Source organism: Barbatula barbatula, assembly GCF_947034865.1.
Source record: "Barbatula barbatula genome assembly, chromosome: 9".
Lineage (NCBI taxonomy): Eukaryota > Metazoa > Chordata > Actinopteri > Cypriniformes > Nemacheilidae > Barbatula > Barbatula barbatula.
Window position 1 is genome coordinate 18546732 of NC_136772.1, and position 18242 is coordinate 18564973.

At 37.5% G+C, this 18242-nt stretch overlaps 1 protein-coding gene across 3 annotated transcripts in view; it reads right to left on the reverse strand.

The window, feature by feature from the left end:
- The window catches only part of vwa8 (von Willebrand factor A domain containing 8), a 73933-nt gene that overhangs the window by 18040 nt on the left and 37651 nt on the right, over positions 1 to 18242 (reverse strand). For all 3 annotated transcript variants that reach the window (XM_079464690.1, XM_079464689.1, XM_079464691.1), the window contains exons 26-37: positions 18078 to 18229; positions 16444 to 16552; positions 16129 to 16267; positions 15320 to 15507; positions 13028 to 13150; positions 12542 to 12606; positions 12320 to 12445; positions 12123 to 12232; positions 10670 to 10824; positions 10380 to 10572; positions 10200 to 10281; positions 9795 to 9999 (exon numbers count right to left, since the gene is read on the reverse strand). In XM_079464690.1, the coding sequence (XP_079320816.1) occupies positions 9795 to 9999; positions 10200 to 10281; positions 10380 to 10572; positions 10670 to 10824; positions 12123 to 12232; positions 12320 to 12445; positions 12542 to 12606; positions 13028 to 13150; positions 15320 to 15507; positions 16129 to 16267; positions 16444 to 16552; positions 18078 to 18229 (1647 nt within the window). The remainder of the gene's footprint in view (positions 1 to 9794; positions 10000 to 10199; positions 10282 to 10379; positions 10573 to 10669; positions 10825 to 12122; positions 12233 to 12319; positions 12446 to 12541; positions 12607 to 13027; positions 13151 to 15319; positions 15508 to 16128; positions 16268 to 16443; positions 16553 to 18077; positions 18230 to 18242) is intronic.

Sequence of the window (18242 nt, forward strand, 5' to 3'; positions counted from 1 at the left end):
ATTCAGGATAAATGTTCAAAGAGATAAATTATCCTAATGATATTCTATGTGTTGCTGACGCAGAGAAGCTTATTCATGCATTTGTGACCTCAAGACTTGACTACTGTAATGCACTTCTTGGTGGTTGTCCTGCATCATCAATAAACAAACTACAGTTAGTTCAGAATGCAGCTGCCAGAGTTCTAACCAGGTCCAGAAAATACCATCACAGTCGAGCTTTTCTCATACACCTAAACTCTGGAATAGCCTTCCTGATACTATTCGAGGGTCAGACACACTCGCCCAGTTTAAATCTAGATTAAAGACACATCTTTTCAGCCAAGCATTCACTTAAATGCAAAATATGCAAAATAAACCACCGTGAGACTGCATTTATTAGATATTATTTACTAGAATAATTTAACTTGATATATAAAAACCATGTACTGCGCTGTGTTTTGGCTTTTTTTATGTTTTTCGTTTTTCCTTATTTTCCACTGTAAAGCTGCTTTGGAACAATGTACATTGTGAAAAGAGCTATATAAATAAAATGAAAGTAAATTTTAACAGAAAAGGTAAAACACATTGCATGGTGTTTTATAGAACAAGCAAGATCATTCTAGTACATAATATCTAATAAATGCAGTCTCCCGGTGAGCAAGCCAACACAGCCTCTGTAGCTGGATATTTGTGGCTAAAATATTTGGAAACGGCATTCAGAGAAGACACATTTTGACAGGTAACAGATAATTGACAAATAATGGATTCCAGAATGCATTCTGAGACTCTGTATTTGGTGTGTTTACTCTGAGAGAGGTAACATTGGGACACTGGGGTGGGAAAAACAGTTGCTTCCCCTCTTTAAGGAAGATCAGTGACAGTTCTGTTTATGATAAGATTTGTGTGTGTGCAACGTGGCATCAGATTAGCCAGGATTTAACAGTTTAAATATGAAGCAGCTTCATATCCCTACACATCACACTGGAAAAATGAATGGTTAAACTACTTTGGGAATGTATTTGTTTGGAATGTATCTTTTCCACATCTGTCTTGTACCAGGATTTGAATATGATTATTGTTATACAAGAAAATGTATCATTAAATAATATCACAAACACAACAATTACACAGGTACTGTAAAACAGGCACAGACAATGATCTTCTTTTCAAACATTCCAATCAGTCTGTTTTCTCTAAAAACACGGTTCTGTCTCAGTAACAGCAGTGTAGTGCTTTTTAAACTGGAGAGCTATGTAAATAAAGCCTTGTGTTAATTTTAACATGAACTTTATGAAAGCTAGACAGCCTTTCTTACCATTGTTAATCATTATACATCTGTAGCCAGTGCTGTAGTACTTGAGTCCGGACAAGAGACGTTTTTCTGTAGTCTCTGACTTGTTTTTGAATTATTGGTATCTGCACTCTGACTTGTCTCGGACTTGGTCATTGGACTCCCCAAACGGCCGGTCTCTTCTGGGCAGAAATCAGAAGGTTACTGTGTTGCCGTGTTTGTCTCCAGACAGAAGTGTTATTGGAGTGATGCCACGCCGCTCATTCTAGCGGTCCAGTGGCCAGAGCAGGAGCCTCAGTTGGAATGTAAAAAGTGCCTATGTTTTGAGGCGGTTAACCTGAAACCAAATGTCCCAGTCTGGTTGTCAAGAGGCTACTGTGTTGACTAGCATAGAGAGCAGCAGACCACAGGAGACCCACCAAGGAGAGACAAGCCTCATAATTACATCAGTGCTAAATGGGTTATTCATTCACAGTTCCACTTCAGACACCCTGCAGCAACAACAAACTTGGATATTAAAGGAACTTCAGGTCCTTCAAGTTACATAAAGACTGGAATTCAGGGTCAGATATGGGCTATTTAGATAGCAGTGATGACATGGCATGTCTAACAGATGACCTTTGTGAAAGCAAAGACACAGAAACTCTGACGTCTAGCGCTAACCCTTGATCACATGACCAGCTCCTGTTACAATGTTCTGTATGTCATACCATAGGCCAACACACATACTGTACATACTGTAATATATGCTCCTCACTTCCATTTACACTTAGAATTAAACCGTTTTTTATACAGCACCTTTAAGATATCTAGTAAATCCACCGTGTTAAAACTCATGTTGTAGTTATCTATAGTCCTCCAGGTCAGCTTGGACATTGCTTGGGGGAGTTGAATGCGCTTCTGTCATCCTTACCTGAGGATGGTACTCCTGGTGGTACTTGGAGATTTCAACATACAACTTGAAAAATCACAGGGTTCCGACTTTAACAAACAGACTACATCTGTAATCAACTCGATCTAGATCACTCCCAGTTCACTCTGCTGCATAGGTCTGATCATTTCCTCATCACTCTTGATCTCGACCTAACTTCTCCAGACACTACACATTTTTCTCCACTGGTCACATTCCGGCACAACCAACGAAAGCCCTCCTCCTCCCACTTATCCTCTGAAATCTTTGCCACACTCCCTTCCTCTGAACAGTTCTCTCTCTTGGATACTAACAGCGCCGCCGGCACTCTTTGCTCCACACTTACTTCCTGCTTAGACAACTTATGCCCTCTTACATCTAGGCCATCCCGTTCGTCCCCTTCTGCCCCCTGGTTATCTGATGTTCTCCGTGAGCATCGTGCCTGTCTCTATCAATCTCGCCTCTCCTCTTTCTCTGCTGATGTCTCCTCTGCGAAAACTCAACAACGCCTGACTCTCGTACTCTCTTTAAAACCTTCTCTGCTCTTCTTTACCCGTCAGCCCACTCACTTCCATTAGACTTAACAGCTGATGATTTGTAAAGAAAACGACCACAATGAGCAGTCAGTTCCCTGTGCCACAGCCTCTGAATCACGCCCAAACACCTGACACATGCTCTCTCCCCTTTTTCTCTCTCCTATCTGAAGAAGACGTTTCCAAGTTCATTTCTTCTAACCACCCGACTACCTGCCTGCTAGATCCCAACTCATCTCCTTCAGGCCATCTCTCCATCGGTTGTTCCTGCTGTGACCCACATTATCGACTCAACTTCCGCTACTGGTACATTTCCCACAGTCTTCAAAAAGGCCTGTATTACTATGCAACTGAAGAAGCCCACTCTTAATCCTTCACTATTAGATAACTACAGACCGGTTTCTCTCCTCCCCTTCATTGCCAAAACTCTGGAGCATGTTGTATGTTACCAGTGCTCCTCCATTCTCATGCAGAACAACCTCCTGGACAGCAACCAGTCTGGTTTCAAGAGTGGCCATTCCACAGAGACTGCGCTGCGCTCGGTCATTGAAGCCATGAGACTGGAAAGTACAGCTTCAAACTCATCTGTACTCATCCTACTGGATCTATTTGCTGCCTTTGACACCATTAACCACCACATCCTCCTGTCAGCCCTCAAGGCTATGGGTGTGTCTGGAATGGTGCCACAAGGGTTCAGGTCTTACCTCTCAGGTAGGTCATTTAGAGTATCCTCTAGAGGTGTAATCCAGGCTGACCTTAAGATTCATCACAACCTCTCCACTCAACTGGGCTCATAAACGATCAAAACTTCCAGAGTGGCCAAGAACCTGGGAGTGTTGATCGATGATCAGCTAAACTTCATGGATCATGTTTCCAGTACCACCCGGTCCTGTGGCTTCATCCTCTACAATATTAGGAAAATAAGAACTTTCCTATCCGAGCATGCTACGCAAGTCCTAGTCCAGGCTCTTGTTCTATCCAGACTGGACTATTGCAATGCGCTACTGGCTGGACTTCCAAACCAAACCTCTACAGACGATCCAGAATGCAGCGGCAAGAGTACACATGAAGAGAGCACACGCACTACTCTCTTCATTAAGTTACATTGGCTCCCTATAGTCGCTTGCGTCCAATTTGAGGTTCTGCCCTTGGACTACAAGACCACCACTGGTTGATAAATTAACATACAATGAACATGACTAAACAGGTAGTCATATGTTAATATGGTCATTAATATAATGTCATAATTATGTTTCTTTAAATACACTGTTTTAAATAGGTTAATCTAAATCAAACAATTGGGACAGTTAGTGCCTTTTAATTATCTTAATTTACATTTCTGTAGTCAATTTATTAATAGATGCAATTATTTTCTTAATTTGTATGAATAACCTTTGACGCAGAAAACAAAGCAAAAACATCTTTGATGGTTAAAAAAGGCTCAGTTTGACAGCCATGTTTTTTCTTTCATTTTGGTCTCTTATTTCAGTCAGCATTAGATCACCAATGTTTTAGCTGGAGTGGGTCTTTTTTCTCATCATAAGTGTATTTTCATTTGTGAGTCATAGTGTCGACTCATTTCCTTTCAGATAGACTTCATGTCTTTATTCTGCATCACCACATCTTTCAAACACATCTGCTACATTGATCACTTCATAAACATACTGCATTGGCGTACATGTTTGGAGCGGGACAGATCAGTGAGCTGAGCTGACGTCAGGGTTTGAAATTCCTAGCATGACTGTGAACTGAGCCTCACTGCATGACATGACCTGACCATCATAATTGACACAACCTCATTAGCGGGAACAGGAACATTTCAATGTCAGTCAATGGACATTCCATGCATGGCCGTAGCCAGCTATGATTTCACTAAGGTCCTGGACGCTGTAATTTTTCATATTAAAAGATAAAATGTGAAGCTCTTAAAGAATAATCAGCAGTTTAAAACTCTTCTGAGTGTCTGCGTTACACATATATAATTCAGTCTATACTGTTTACAAAGTTGTTTATTGTTTATTAGTAGGAACAGTTAGTTATTTTGGAAAACCAGCCATGGTATCAAGCCCTGTTTTTAAATTTATCATTCGTTAACTTCATTATTCATTCTATTTATTAAAGTTGAATGATTAATAGCATTTATTGGTAATATTAGCTATAATTATTGACACCCCACCACAGACCTCACAAATTTTCAAACCCTGGCTACGGCCATGGTTCCATATATGCACAATAACCAATATAATAATTTACATTTACATTTATTCATTTGGCAGACGCTTTTATCCAAAGCGACTTACAAGTAGTTTTATACAGTGGCACATTACTGCAGAGCAATCAGGGGTAAGGTGCCTTGCTCAAGGGCCCTTCAGTCATGACGTGCTGACACTGAGATTAGAACCGGCAACCTTCTGATCACAAGCCCAACGCTCTAACCATTAGGTTCCTGGTTCCGGTTGATCTAACTAGTGCAGCCTAGATCTGGCCTAGAGATTTGGCAAACGATAATCTGATTGATTGGCAAAACACAGTCCTTGACACTTAGGGCACAAAACAAAAGTAAAGCTTTGGAACAAACCAGCCTTGAATAAAAATAGTTTATCGATCAGTTTACAGATTTACAGATTACATCTCTGAATGATATTGTGTTATTAGGTCTGAGTTCATACTGTATGTGCCGGTCCATGTGTTTAAATGAACTGAAGTAATATTTTGGCTTTATTCTGCATCGTACCCTGCAGTTAAAGGTAACTTTTCAACAATGTCATGAATAATTCTGTTTGAATGCTCACCTCAGGTCTCGACCGCCTACTTCTCATGTACAGGCCTGGTATGATGAGGTCAAAGACTACTCATTTCCATACCCACAGGAATGTAACCCATACTGCCCTTTTAAGTGCAGCGGTCCAGTCTGTACCCACTATACTCAGGTAGATGTAATATATGAAACATCTCTTATATGAAATGAATTATTGCAATTCATTTCAGAAGATTATACTTAACAGCTTCTTATGAAATGAATGGACAGGATTGTTTGAAGGAAAATTGTTAAATGAAGAAACTTTAAGAGTTAAAACTAGCACAGCTATGTTGCAAAATCAAAAGTAATAATACCAAAAACTGACCGTGTGCCCCGATTGACCAATCAGAATCAGTCAGGTAAAAATAATACCACTAAAGCCATTTAAAATTATTCATAATTGAAAAAATGCCTTCCCCACAGCCATGCATATTAGTGAGCGATAACAAAATTCCAATTCTCTGACATAATGTTTGAAAGAACAGACACTGTAATTCAGGGTGTTTAAATATAGACAGCAGTGATGTGCTGTTCTCCGATATCGGGGCGAGATGACTGACAGTCATATTAGACTGATATAGCTTGAAAGATGTTTTTCATCACATAGCGTATATACTGCATGTCAGAGGTTTAATTTATTTGCAGAGTGGTTCTCCGTGTAATTTGGTGGACCACAGATTCACCTCTATACAGTGACTGTATATCAAGTGTCTGTCAAAAAGATTAAAATACCTGACGATTTTTCCTAACTAAGAAACAAATGAGAAAAATATTTCTAGAACACTTTCCAGGCCAGTTAGTTTGCTCTCTATACATAATCAGTACCGATGACGTCAAACTGATCATATAAATATTTACACAGTGCTTTCAACTTAAAGCAACACTTTATATTTTTGTTGATCTTAAAACAAAAGCAACTGAAATAATAACTGAACAACTCTTAACTGGACGAAAGTGACTCCTGCTGCTACCTAAGCGGCTAAAACCACACTCTGTAAGTTTTGTGTTTGGATCAGTACACACCCCCCTCCCATCCCACACTTAAAACATGAAATCACTGGATGATTGTGGGTAATTTATGAGCTCATTAATGCACAAAGGGAAGGGAAATGGCAACACTAGCTAACTTTTATTTTATTTTGTATTATAACTTAGGAAACTAAGTTACAAAAACCTTCTAAATATGTTGATCAAAGCAGCAGTAATTAAAATAAAACAAAACAGAACAAAAATATGTCACACTCAAAACATTAATACATACATTCTCCTATTTCTTAAGGAAATCAATTAAAGGTGCCCACATCTCTTCAAATTGCTGTGCTTCGACCCTTGTAATGTATGTTAACTTCTCTAAAGTAACACACATTGCCATCTCCTTAATCCAAGATTGTGCAGAAGATATTTCAGTCTCTTTCCAACTCAGAGCAAACACTAGCTAACTTAATAAGTGTTCACTGCCCTGGGGACAAGAATGCAGCACAATAGGCCTCTGACCGAGGCCATAGCACACAGATAAATTAAAGTAGTGTCACAGACTATAAAATATGAGCAGTATGAGAAAAAAGAATAGAAGGGGAAATTGTCAAATGAAGCCGGGGAATGAGACGCCCGTGAGACTGCAAGAATGAACAGGAGGTGGCAGAGATCCTGAAGGAGGAATTCTGCCTGCTGGAATCTTAACTGTTAAGGTTTGTTAAGTTAAGTTTGAAGATGAGGCCAACTACATGAAAGAAACATTTTGTGTTGAAAGTCTTCCAAATTTAACGAACACTTGAACAGTAGTTTTTAAAGGTCAGGTACAGTAGATCTTGAGGAGAGACAGAAGAATGGGATAATTCTGAAATTTTTGAGCTAGACTCAAACCTGAGTAGAAGACTTGTTCAGCACAAACCACTTTTCAAGGCATTATAAAAAATGCTTTTTTTCAAAAACGTCAGCTGCATGTAGATATGTATTTTAAAGCACAACTCCTGCTTAACGCAAGAACAATTTGTAAACATCTGACCTTCTCTAATTGTGGATGTTCTGTGTGTCTAATCCTACACCTAAAAGTATAAATCAGTATAAATTCTGCTAAATGACTAAATGTAAATGTAAACCTGAACCTAGCTGTGGGTAGTGCAAAAATTGTGTTTGTTGTTTAAGTGTGGTGAAAAGGCTCAAGGGTGGGGTAGAAGGTCTGAAGCCGTTAAGAGTAACCAGACCAACAGTATGATAACACAGTCTTGTGCTCAATGATAAACCTTGATATCACAATGTTAGAAGATTGCATCAGTCAAAGCCCAGCTTATTTTAGTTTTTATGCTTTTCTCCAAAGGGCGACACCAAGCAAACCTTTGTAAACAATATTTTACTGAACAAACTTGCAAATATCGTTCAAAGAGCTCTTCTTGGAAAAATCAAGATTCCAGCCAGTCTTATCGATAACAGGAAGAGAGAGACAAACACAGTATACAAAGGTGTTTGAGGAGCTGGGAGTGTATGACACAATAAATTACAACAAGCATTTGCAATCGTGTCATTTATCGTATTCTCAGTTGTCCCTGCATTATGATATTGTGTCCTCTGGATCAGTAACATTGCACCACTACAAACATTATCAGTGAGACACAGTAAGCACAGTAACCTATAAGCTATTTATGAATTGCAGTAAAAATCACCTTTTGTTAAAACTTTTTGAAGTTTGTTTATGTGGTCCTTTTCATAAAAAAGTAATGCAGATCACTTATATAGATAAAACCTGTTTCACGTAGAAAATGCTGGAAATTATTTACAATTAACCAATTTAATAAAAAAAGTACAAAAACAAGAAAGATCGGAAACTAACCAATAAATAACACACTACATCATTTCTGATGTAGGCCTGCCACCACATGGTAAGAATTTGAATTGCAACATATTTGGCTCATAGTTCAATTTATGTGGTACAGTAGATTTAAATTTCAGAAAAAACTGTATTTAATTTCAACAGACTTTAAATCCAAGGTAGTGTGTGATTTCTGTACAATGAGACACATCAAATATAATAGCAAAACTAAGTTTTGTTAAAAAATGGACCCCAATTTTTTTAGATTTTGCACTACGTACAAATGTAGACAATATATATTTTGTGTACATATGTGTTGTTACAGTACATTCCATGTATATTTAAAGTATCTGCATGCAGGGCTGGGAAGGTTACTTTAAAAATGTCATTACAGATTACAAAATACATGCTTTTTGTAATGTATTTTGTTAGATTACACAAGTTTTGTAACTTAATCTAAATAGTTTAGAATACTTTGGAATACAAGGTACATTAAACAAAGGGATCACCTAACAGAGGACTTGGCTTTCCTCTGCATATTATTTTAAACAACAGCAGTTTTACAGTTTTCCCTCATTGGACATTATAGTCCACAATTGTGAGTATGTCTCTCAATTCTAAGAAAAGAAGACAAGAATTGTAAGTTAAAAACTAAGACAGCGTGTGACAAAAAGTTACATTAAATGACCATAAAAATTGCTTTAACAAGACACTCACTAACAACTATCCCCAAAAATGAAAACAGTCGTTGATCATTCAGGTAACAACAGAAAATAAAGATTCAAACCTATGTAAATGTCGTTTATGTGGCAATCAGTTTAAATTCAGTCAGTTTGTCATTGAGAGTAGGCTATATGTAAACTTCAATTGGGTGAAATAGTCTATTCAGGACAGTACTAAATAAAAGTTAGGGGTGGTATTAAACTTATGGGCATAATTGTAGTTTAAGATGCTTTTGCAGATTGTCAGAGAATCGCAGATCGCTGTTTAGATCAATTGCCTGATACAGTTTATATCCATGTTTAATGATAAAATCCAAGCAATCACTAATCTAAAATACCTTTTGGATGTAACTGTAATTTAATGAAATACAGTTACTTAAATTTTGTATTTTAAATAGGTAACTAAGTTACATGTATTTTGTCACTCCCCAGACCTGTCTGCATGTGATAACACTCTCGACCGTATCCCTAAACACTTACATGCACAAAATGCACAATGTATTTTTACGTGTAAGGACACACATATTATAAAGCTGGACAATTTTTTTTCAAACAGATCTAAATCTGAATGTTCCACATTGGTCATCAGATGCTTTTTCCCTAACGCAGGAATTGTAACTTTTGATGACTTTTAACATTTAAATCAGCATACAATAACATCAGTAAAGAAAGCACTAAAAGCAAAACAATTATAATGCTCTCAATCGATTTTAGAAAATAATGTGACCGCAATGTTCTACCAAAAGGTCCTACCTGAACATGCCTGCCATCCTCAGATCCGATCATATTCCTCCACTCCAGCAGAGAGCGCTGCAGGTTGTCAAGCCCCGTTTCCCACAACCTAACATATCCCCCCATGTCAACAGTGACTACCCCACCAGAGCCCAAAGGAGCCATCACTACATCTGTGTCTGAAACCTTTGAGATCCACACAGTGTAGGGAGACACTGAACTGCTCCTAAAAAAAGAGAGTATCAGACAGTATGAGTACAACAACAGTCCTGTTCAAAAAGGTAACTTTTAACTTTAACAGAGTAGTAGGTTGATAACTGGAAATAAATTCCTTATAAATAGGTGGTTTGTGGCCAAAATAGGCAGGATAAATGTGATCTCTATTTAACAGAAGAGGGAGCTACACCTTTATGAAATAGTTTGTACCTTGGCACTGGAATGTATTTGAGTTTCTTAGAGTTAAGGTCTGTCACTTCAAGGTAAGCAGCAGTCATGGGTGGCGTGACATCTGTTAATGAATTGACACAATTACTAAGTAAGGTCCTTTATACACATACCACATAATTTTTATATGAAATGTGTATATGAGTGCTTTAATTCATATACCTTTAGGGTAGATTTCAGTCAGTGGAACTTGTGTTGGAGGCAGTGCTCGGATCACCTGATTTGCATCTAATAGACATAGACAGTTGAGCCTCTTTGCAGGTCCCGTTCGCTTACTTGACCCAAAAAACATATCAGGTCCTCGTCCCTCAGTTATGGGTGACGGTCTCTTAAAAGTGTAGACCTCATTTGGGGACTGAAGGAACACAATATAGAACAATAATACATAACGAAACCATATTTTCAGTCATACTTTAGTGTTTTCAAAGACGGACATCAAAATTGTCACTAACCATGAGATCTGGAAAGCCCACAATCACATTAGCATAGGTATTGGTGTCACAGAAGATGCGGTTGGGAGAGATGATTTTCTGCCCCAGGGCAGAGCTGAGGTTCTCGTTGGGCAGCTGATCACTTGATACCTCCTGGGGAGTTGTGGTTTCCATCCCTGAAGAACAGGATTAGTAAGCATCACTCCAAAACTGTACTCTTAAAAATAAAGGGTCAGAAAGGGTTCATTGCAGCGATGCCAATGAACTACTTTCGGTTGCCCAAAAAAACTAACTTTATAGGTTTAATGTTAAAAGTATGAAGGTTCATTATACTACTTAACACCCCAAGTCCAACATACAACCTTTTATGAACCTTTTAAGAATATGGTTCTCAAACTATTAGAAGTGGCCCACAAGACCCTTATTCATCGTCTGGTATCTTTTAAAGCTGCACTGAAACTGTAATTTTGACCCTCAACCTTTGGAGTCCAGTGAAGTCCACTATATGGAGAATAATCCTGGAATGTTTTCATCAAAAACCTTAATTTCTTTTCGATTAAAGAAAAATATACATAAACATCTTGGATGACAACAAGGGTGAATAAATTATCATAAAAATGTATGTTGAAAGTAAACAATTCCTTTAAGTGCAGTATAAACTAAAGCTTATAGGTAGAAAAAAACTGTAGAGAATTTAAATAATTGGTAGTATCTCTCAGATTTTAGATGTGTGAATCTAAAGAGTACAAACATTCATCATTGCTCTTCCAGGAACCTCTCAGATAACACAGATTGCCTTTATAAATCTCATATCCCGAGATCACTCAGATTCTAAAATTCTAAACTCAGACTGTAATAAAATTAGCTCAAACATATCTAAACATATTTAACTGGTCTTTATTCAGAAATTCTAGTGACACCCTGCAAAGCTCAAATTGATTGAGGCCTCCAAATAAGATGACGCCTATGTGTGTCTAAAACTTTAAATGTATGATTCTCGCTAATCGCTCAAACACTGACATTCATCCCATTAACTGATATTGTGAGCTTTCTGAAACTGAAGCGTTTTGATGGTTGTGTGTGAACCCTAAACTAAAAATGTAAAGGAATGGTTTATTAACTGACAGAACTGTAAATTATCTTTCATTCATCCTACCTGTATTTCGGACATTCAATGCCTGCTTTAGGAAACTGCTTTAAAGTTTAGGAATTCTCTTTTTAATAAGCACTGTGTAAACTAAAATGTATAAGTAATAAAACAATGTTTGACTTTGCAACATGCCCTTTTTGGCTATATTTGTAGGTAAACCATAACAACCACAAATTCACTAATGGTGATTTTTGTGTTGCTATGCAAGGCTCTGCAGTTAATAAGGTGTTCTGAGTGATTGTTAGTGCAATGCTATTTTTATCATTCATCACTAGATGGAGTTCACTTTAAAAAGCCTCACAATTTAAGCAATTGTTTCTTCACCTGAGCTGGTGCCAAAGCCCGTGTTTACAGCATCTTCAGTGATGGCATGCAGCTGGCACACTCCAGTGTCCTCAGCACCCATGTGCATAGGCTTTGTCAACAGGAACTTTCTACACAAGATGGTAATAATTTAGTTAAAAACAGACTTAGTTAAAGCACTAAAATATGACAGAAACCAGGTACCAGCACCTACGTACCTTTCGGTCTGATTTTCAATAAGCAGCCAGCGGTCTTCAGCCACCAGGTACACAGCCTTCAGGTTGATGGGAAGGGAGATGGTGTGAATCTGACCCTCTAGGACATCAACAACATCTAGCTGACTCCTGTCCAAATAGAGCACAGTAGAAATTTGTATGACATGCCTGATAAGATACTACGAATGCCACACACATTGGATAAATGGGGAGAGAGAAACATACCCATTTTCTTTGAAGATGAGAAGCCAGTTCTTATGGGCAAACTCCTTGCACATTTTATATCCTGACTGATGACAATACATAGGAGCAGAAGATTATTCACAAGAAAAGAAAGATATTACATTCATGCATTTGGGACACGCTGTAAAAATAGTTTATAGTGCATGAAAGGTCCAATTTAACCTATAATCTAGCCATTGCAGTTGCCATGTTTACAGCATAAACTAAAGGAACATTATCATTTAAGCTGCTGCATGGTACAGTATATTTGACCAATGGGAATCAAGTATTCCAAAGAGCCGTGTAATGTCAGATTTTTTCCTGAAACAAAGTTATAATGGACAAGACAGTCCTGGGTTACAATTCTAACACTTTTTAACACTAATATTTGAATATTTGACGTTATATGGTGTGATAAATTATACGTACTCTAGTTTTGAATACACTCACATGATAACTGTATCTAAACATTTGTTTGTAGATGTTCACCTGACTCTCTTTGTTACTCCACCAGTTTGATGTCTTTTGTACTGGTTCCTCTGGTTTGTCCTGAGGCATAACCAGTCTTCTCACAGCACCAGAAACCAGGTCCAGATGTAGCAAAGTATTACCCTATAGAAGAATATTCTTTTTTACATTGATTTATTTTCACTTATAATGTTTAACAAGGTTTTATGCACCAGAACACTAAACTTTAGTTTACTTGATCACTTTAGAAATTGAATATTATTTTAAGTTAATGTGCCTTTCAGAAATGAAAATCTCTTGTTTACATGTTGAATACAGTAAATATGGGCAGAAACATACTTTGCTCATCCTTATGACAAAGCCACACCGTTACAGTATTATCAGGCTAAAATGATCTAGCACATTATTTAACTTTTAAGGAATTAAGGAATAATTTCGTGTTACAGACCCCACATATCTAATAGATACGCTGGTGAAAGGCCATTCAAGATCGATTCCTATAATTCACCGGTAGCCATTGTAGGTTTGCTGGAATTGAGGTTATTCTATCACTCCTTCTCCTCCAGTCAATAATCTGGCAGCTGTATTTTGAACAAGCTGCAATCTATGTACCACTGACTGAGACAATCCTAAATACAAGGAGTTGCAATAGTCCAGCCTGGTTAATACAAATGCATGAATGATCGTCTCCAGATTACTAGTGGACAGCATTCGTTTTATCTTGACTATTAACCAAATAAAGTAAAAGCTGGTTTTCACCCCTGCTGGTTTTCACCACTGTATACAATTGCATGTCATCAGCATAGCAGTGATGATAAGCTATCCCAAATTTCCTAAAAATAGACCACAAGGGTAGCATGTATAAAGAAAACAGAATTGGATTTAAGATTGACCCTTGAGGGAGCCCGCAAAATATAGGGACTGAAGGAGACGAGTGGTTGCCAATTGTAACTGAAACCGACCTATTGGACAGATAGGAGGAGAACCAACGTAGAGCAGTGCCATTAATCCCCACTTCCTGCTGATCTAAAATCAGCAAAAGATCATTGGTCACTTTAAGAAGAGCCGTTTCAGTGCTATGACAAGCTCTGAACCCTGACCGAAACCTGTCACCGACAACATGATCTGATAGAGAGATACGACCTTTTCCAACACTTTCGACAAAAAAGGCAGCAAAGCAATAGGATGAAATTCCTAACATCAGTCAGATCAAGATTCGGCTTCTTCAAATGTGGTCTGATCACTGAGTGGTCAAAGCAGGAAGGGAACACACCAGTGCTCAGCGAACTATTGATAATTGATAAAACAGCTGGCCCAATAGCCCCTAATAGTTCTCTAAAGAGACAAGTCGATGTAAGATCTGCTGGAGAAGACGACGGCTTTAAAGTAAAGATCAATTGTAACAGATTAATAAAATCAATTTGATAGAATTTTGTTAGCTGAGTGTTATTAGCCACCAGATTGGAAGATTCAGGGCCATCATAAGTACTCGGAATACATGCATATAAAGTCTCGATCTTATACCTAAAGAAATCCATGGCAGCACTTTGATAGACAGTTCTTATACATCTCTAAGGAGACATGCAAAGTATCTTATTTCCATTTGCGTTCTGCTTTACGACACTCGAGCATGTGCATACAATGATTTAACCATGGATGTGATATCCGTTTAGCAACCTTAGGGGTACTAGAGAGTTTAAGTTTGAGCAAGTCAAATTAAACAGTTCAGTTAGTTCCAATTGTGGCTATGTGCTGGCATGTCTAAGACAGACCTGGCTGGAGACTCTAGGTAGGCATTGGCGAATTCCAAAGCAGTTGAATGTCTGTACAAACAACATTCATAAGTAGACTTAAGGGAGTAAACTGGGACTCAAAATGTAATGTAAAACCGGGATGAATGATGCCTCTAAAACAACAACAACAACAACAACATCCATTAAAGAAAACTGAAACACATCAAGCTTCAGTCAAACTCACAGCCTTGTTAACACATATCCAAAACATAAACAACAAATAGTGTCATTACACATCAGTTCTCATCAGATCTAACTATGGTGAAAGCATACGCCTAACTCAATTTTGTTTTCATCTGTGGCCATTTACTATAATTAGACATTGTTTATCCCTCTCTGGTTTGATGGAAATGATGCATCAATAGATAATCTTCTGTTTTCATGTCTAGACAGCATGTTTCTGAGATAAACATCAATGCAGTGATGATACCTGTATAAATGGATTGATAATGACAGCGCATGGATGGCATTTTGTTATATGCACTGGCTGTGCAGAACAGGCAGGTTAGAGGTCACACACCTGTTCTTCATGAAGCACCAGCTGGCCCTGCAATGGGTTGCCAAGTGCTGCCACAGAGACGAAAGGCTGCCACACGCCGCTGATGGTGCGAGGGAATATGTCATTGAGTTCAATACACTGTACAGAGTCCCCTTTCTCCTTCATAGCGTAGAGCAATACAGGATTACATGTGGCAACATAAATCCAATCTACAAATCAAAACATTCCCATGTCACTTTCAAGAAAATGTTAACATACGTGTATTAGGACTGGGCAGCATGATATACTCTGAAACATGTTAACCTCCAAAGTCTTTACTGTACAGTTTTCAGTGTTCTGCAAATATATGGAGAACATTAATATACTAATGTAGAATTTAATTTACATAAATTGTGAATATACAGGTTTTAAATGGGATGTGTATTACAACATGAGAGATAATTTGTTGAATAATCATATGTTGTTCATCGTCACATAAATAATCAAATCTTGTTTTGGGAGTGGTAAAATGTGTTCTCTGGATTCATTTCAATGACTTTTGGCTTTATTTGTTTTTAATATGGATGGCCTACCAACATTGCCTCTGATTAAAAACTTCAGAGGCATTTTTATCAATATTAAAATGTTTTTCACCCTCAGATTCTAGAGTTTAAAACGGCTTTATCTCCGCCACACATTGCCCTATCCTAACAACCCACACATCAATAGAAATCTATATAGTTATTCAGCTTTCGGATGATGTAAAAATCTCAACAAAAAAAAGAAATGGACCCATAAGACTGGTTTTGTTGTCCAAGGTAACATATCATTATGATGTTGTCCTGGCCTACCGTTAGCAGTGGTGACATCACTGACAATGTTAACCTCATTCATGGGGATTTGCCAGTGAGCCTGTTCCTCAGTGAAGCTCATGGACCTAGACTCGTGCCTCGCAGATGGATAACTCTGAACACGCAAAAACACTGGACCCTGAAAAGTACACAAATATCAAATTAGCACCACAGTGTTTTAATTTAAAGCCAATTCAAATTTATTACTATAGCAATTTTCACAGTTTTGGATTGTGGCAAAGCAGTTGTACAGTTATTACATATTAGTACAAAAAAATAGTAAATCTCAATTGGTTGCTTGGAGGTTTATGATACCTTGATATCTATTTGATGCGTGTCAGTTGGGCACAACAGCTTTCGGCGTGCATTGCCCCCCTGATTGATGGTCCAGTACCCTGCCATCTTACAGTCTGGCAATGGCAACCTGGAAAAAGGTATTTGGCTAATTTGCTTTTGGAAATCAATTACTAAAAACCATTTGAATAAAAAAATAAGGGATTTCATTTTCAGATTTTTTGAGAACCTGAATATTGACTTAATCTGTTTATGTAAACCAGGCTAATGTGTTTAGCTGATGCTTACTTATTGGAAATATGATTTGATTATTATTATTTTGCACATGTAAACAGTCAAATTATCATTATAAATGTAGCATGATTACATTTACATTTAGTCATTTAGCTGACGCTTTTATCCAAAGTGAGTTAAAAAATGGAAGCAATTGGACAACACTAGGGCAACAAAAAGCATAAGTGCAGTAAAACCGGTCTCATATAGCCTACCACAATATACAAAGCTAAGTTTTTTTTAAGGATAGAAAGAGTAGAAAAGAGATAGAAGTCAGAACTAATCGGCCAGGTGCCGACAGAAGAGATGTGTTTTCAGCGATTCTTTAAGATGGCTACAGAATCTGTGGAGATGTGGAACGATCCAGAAAAGGTACGTGAGAGATTAGATATCATTGAGATTACATATCATTCCCATTAATAAAAACAACACCGTCATTTATAGAACCCCTGCTTAACATCAGTTAAAAGAAAATATTTGTTTCTTCTCTACATTAACATACATTCAAAATATACTTGTACAAAATAACCTATGTAAAATGTCAAAATTTCATTCATAAGCGAAGGGAATAAAGACAAATGCGAGAAAGAAGAAACAAATATTTTCTTTATTTAAAAGTGTATAATAAACAATAGTGAGACACTAAAAGGAGGAGACATTATTTGGTATGATAATAATATATGGATGGTTTATCCAAAAATGAAGTCGTTATTTACTCACCATGAGAAAAAGAAATGGCATAGGTCAAGAATCATTAAAATAATGTAAAATACTTTTCGCTACACACATTCAAATATCTTCAGACCACTTTGACTTTATGGCACAATCAGTAAAAAATATTTATTTACATTTAGTTGACATGCCATCTGTTTTGTTAACCTTGTTTTGTTGTTGTTAGACATATACAGTAATTAATGACTAAATTTGCACCTTTTGGGTTAATTATCTATATTAATCTATGATTAATAAATGTAAAAAAACACAATAAACAGCACCTACTAATTTCTTATTTCAAGTTTTCTTTTAGATATGTGAGTGGTTTCTATTGAATCTTTGTGAAATTAGCAGCTTATGAGTTACAGTAAAAGTGAAGCGTGTCATTTCTGCACTAAGAAAACCAAAAGTTGCAATATGATTGCTTAAACATAAAGACTAAGCTGGACCTAACAACATTGGTATGAACAGATACATTTTTGCAAATCCGTCGAGTGTTAATAGAAATGGCACACTTCATCTTCAAGTATACAGTACTTTCTTTTCAAGTGTGCGCTTTTAAGGACGAGGTGGAGCAAATGCTCTACAGATGTTTATTGTAAATCTAGGTACTATGTGACTATGTTTGTCCTTGGATATTAAAAAGAGATGAGGAGGTGAGTTCTTACTCCTTGGCCAGGTGTACACTGGTGGGTTTGGCTCCGATTGGAATGCCGTGCTTGTGCAGCGCTCCAATCAGCACCTCACGCATGTCCTTATTATAGGAGTCAAAGTCAAACACATTCCTCACCACGTTGGCTAGGCCCTCATCTGGAAATTTCTGAAAAAGGGAA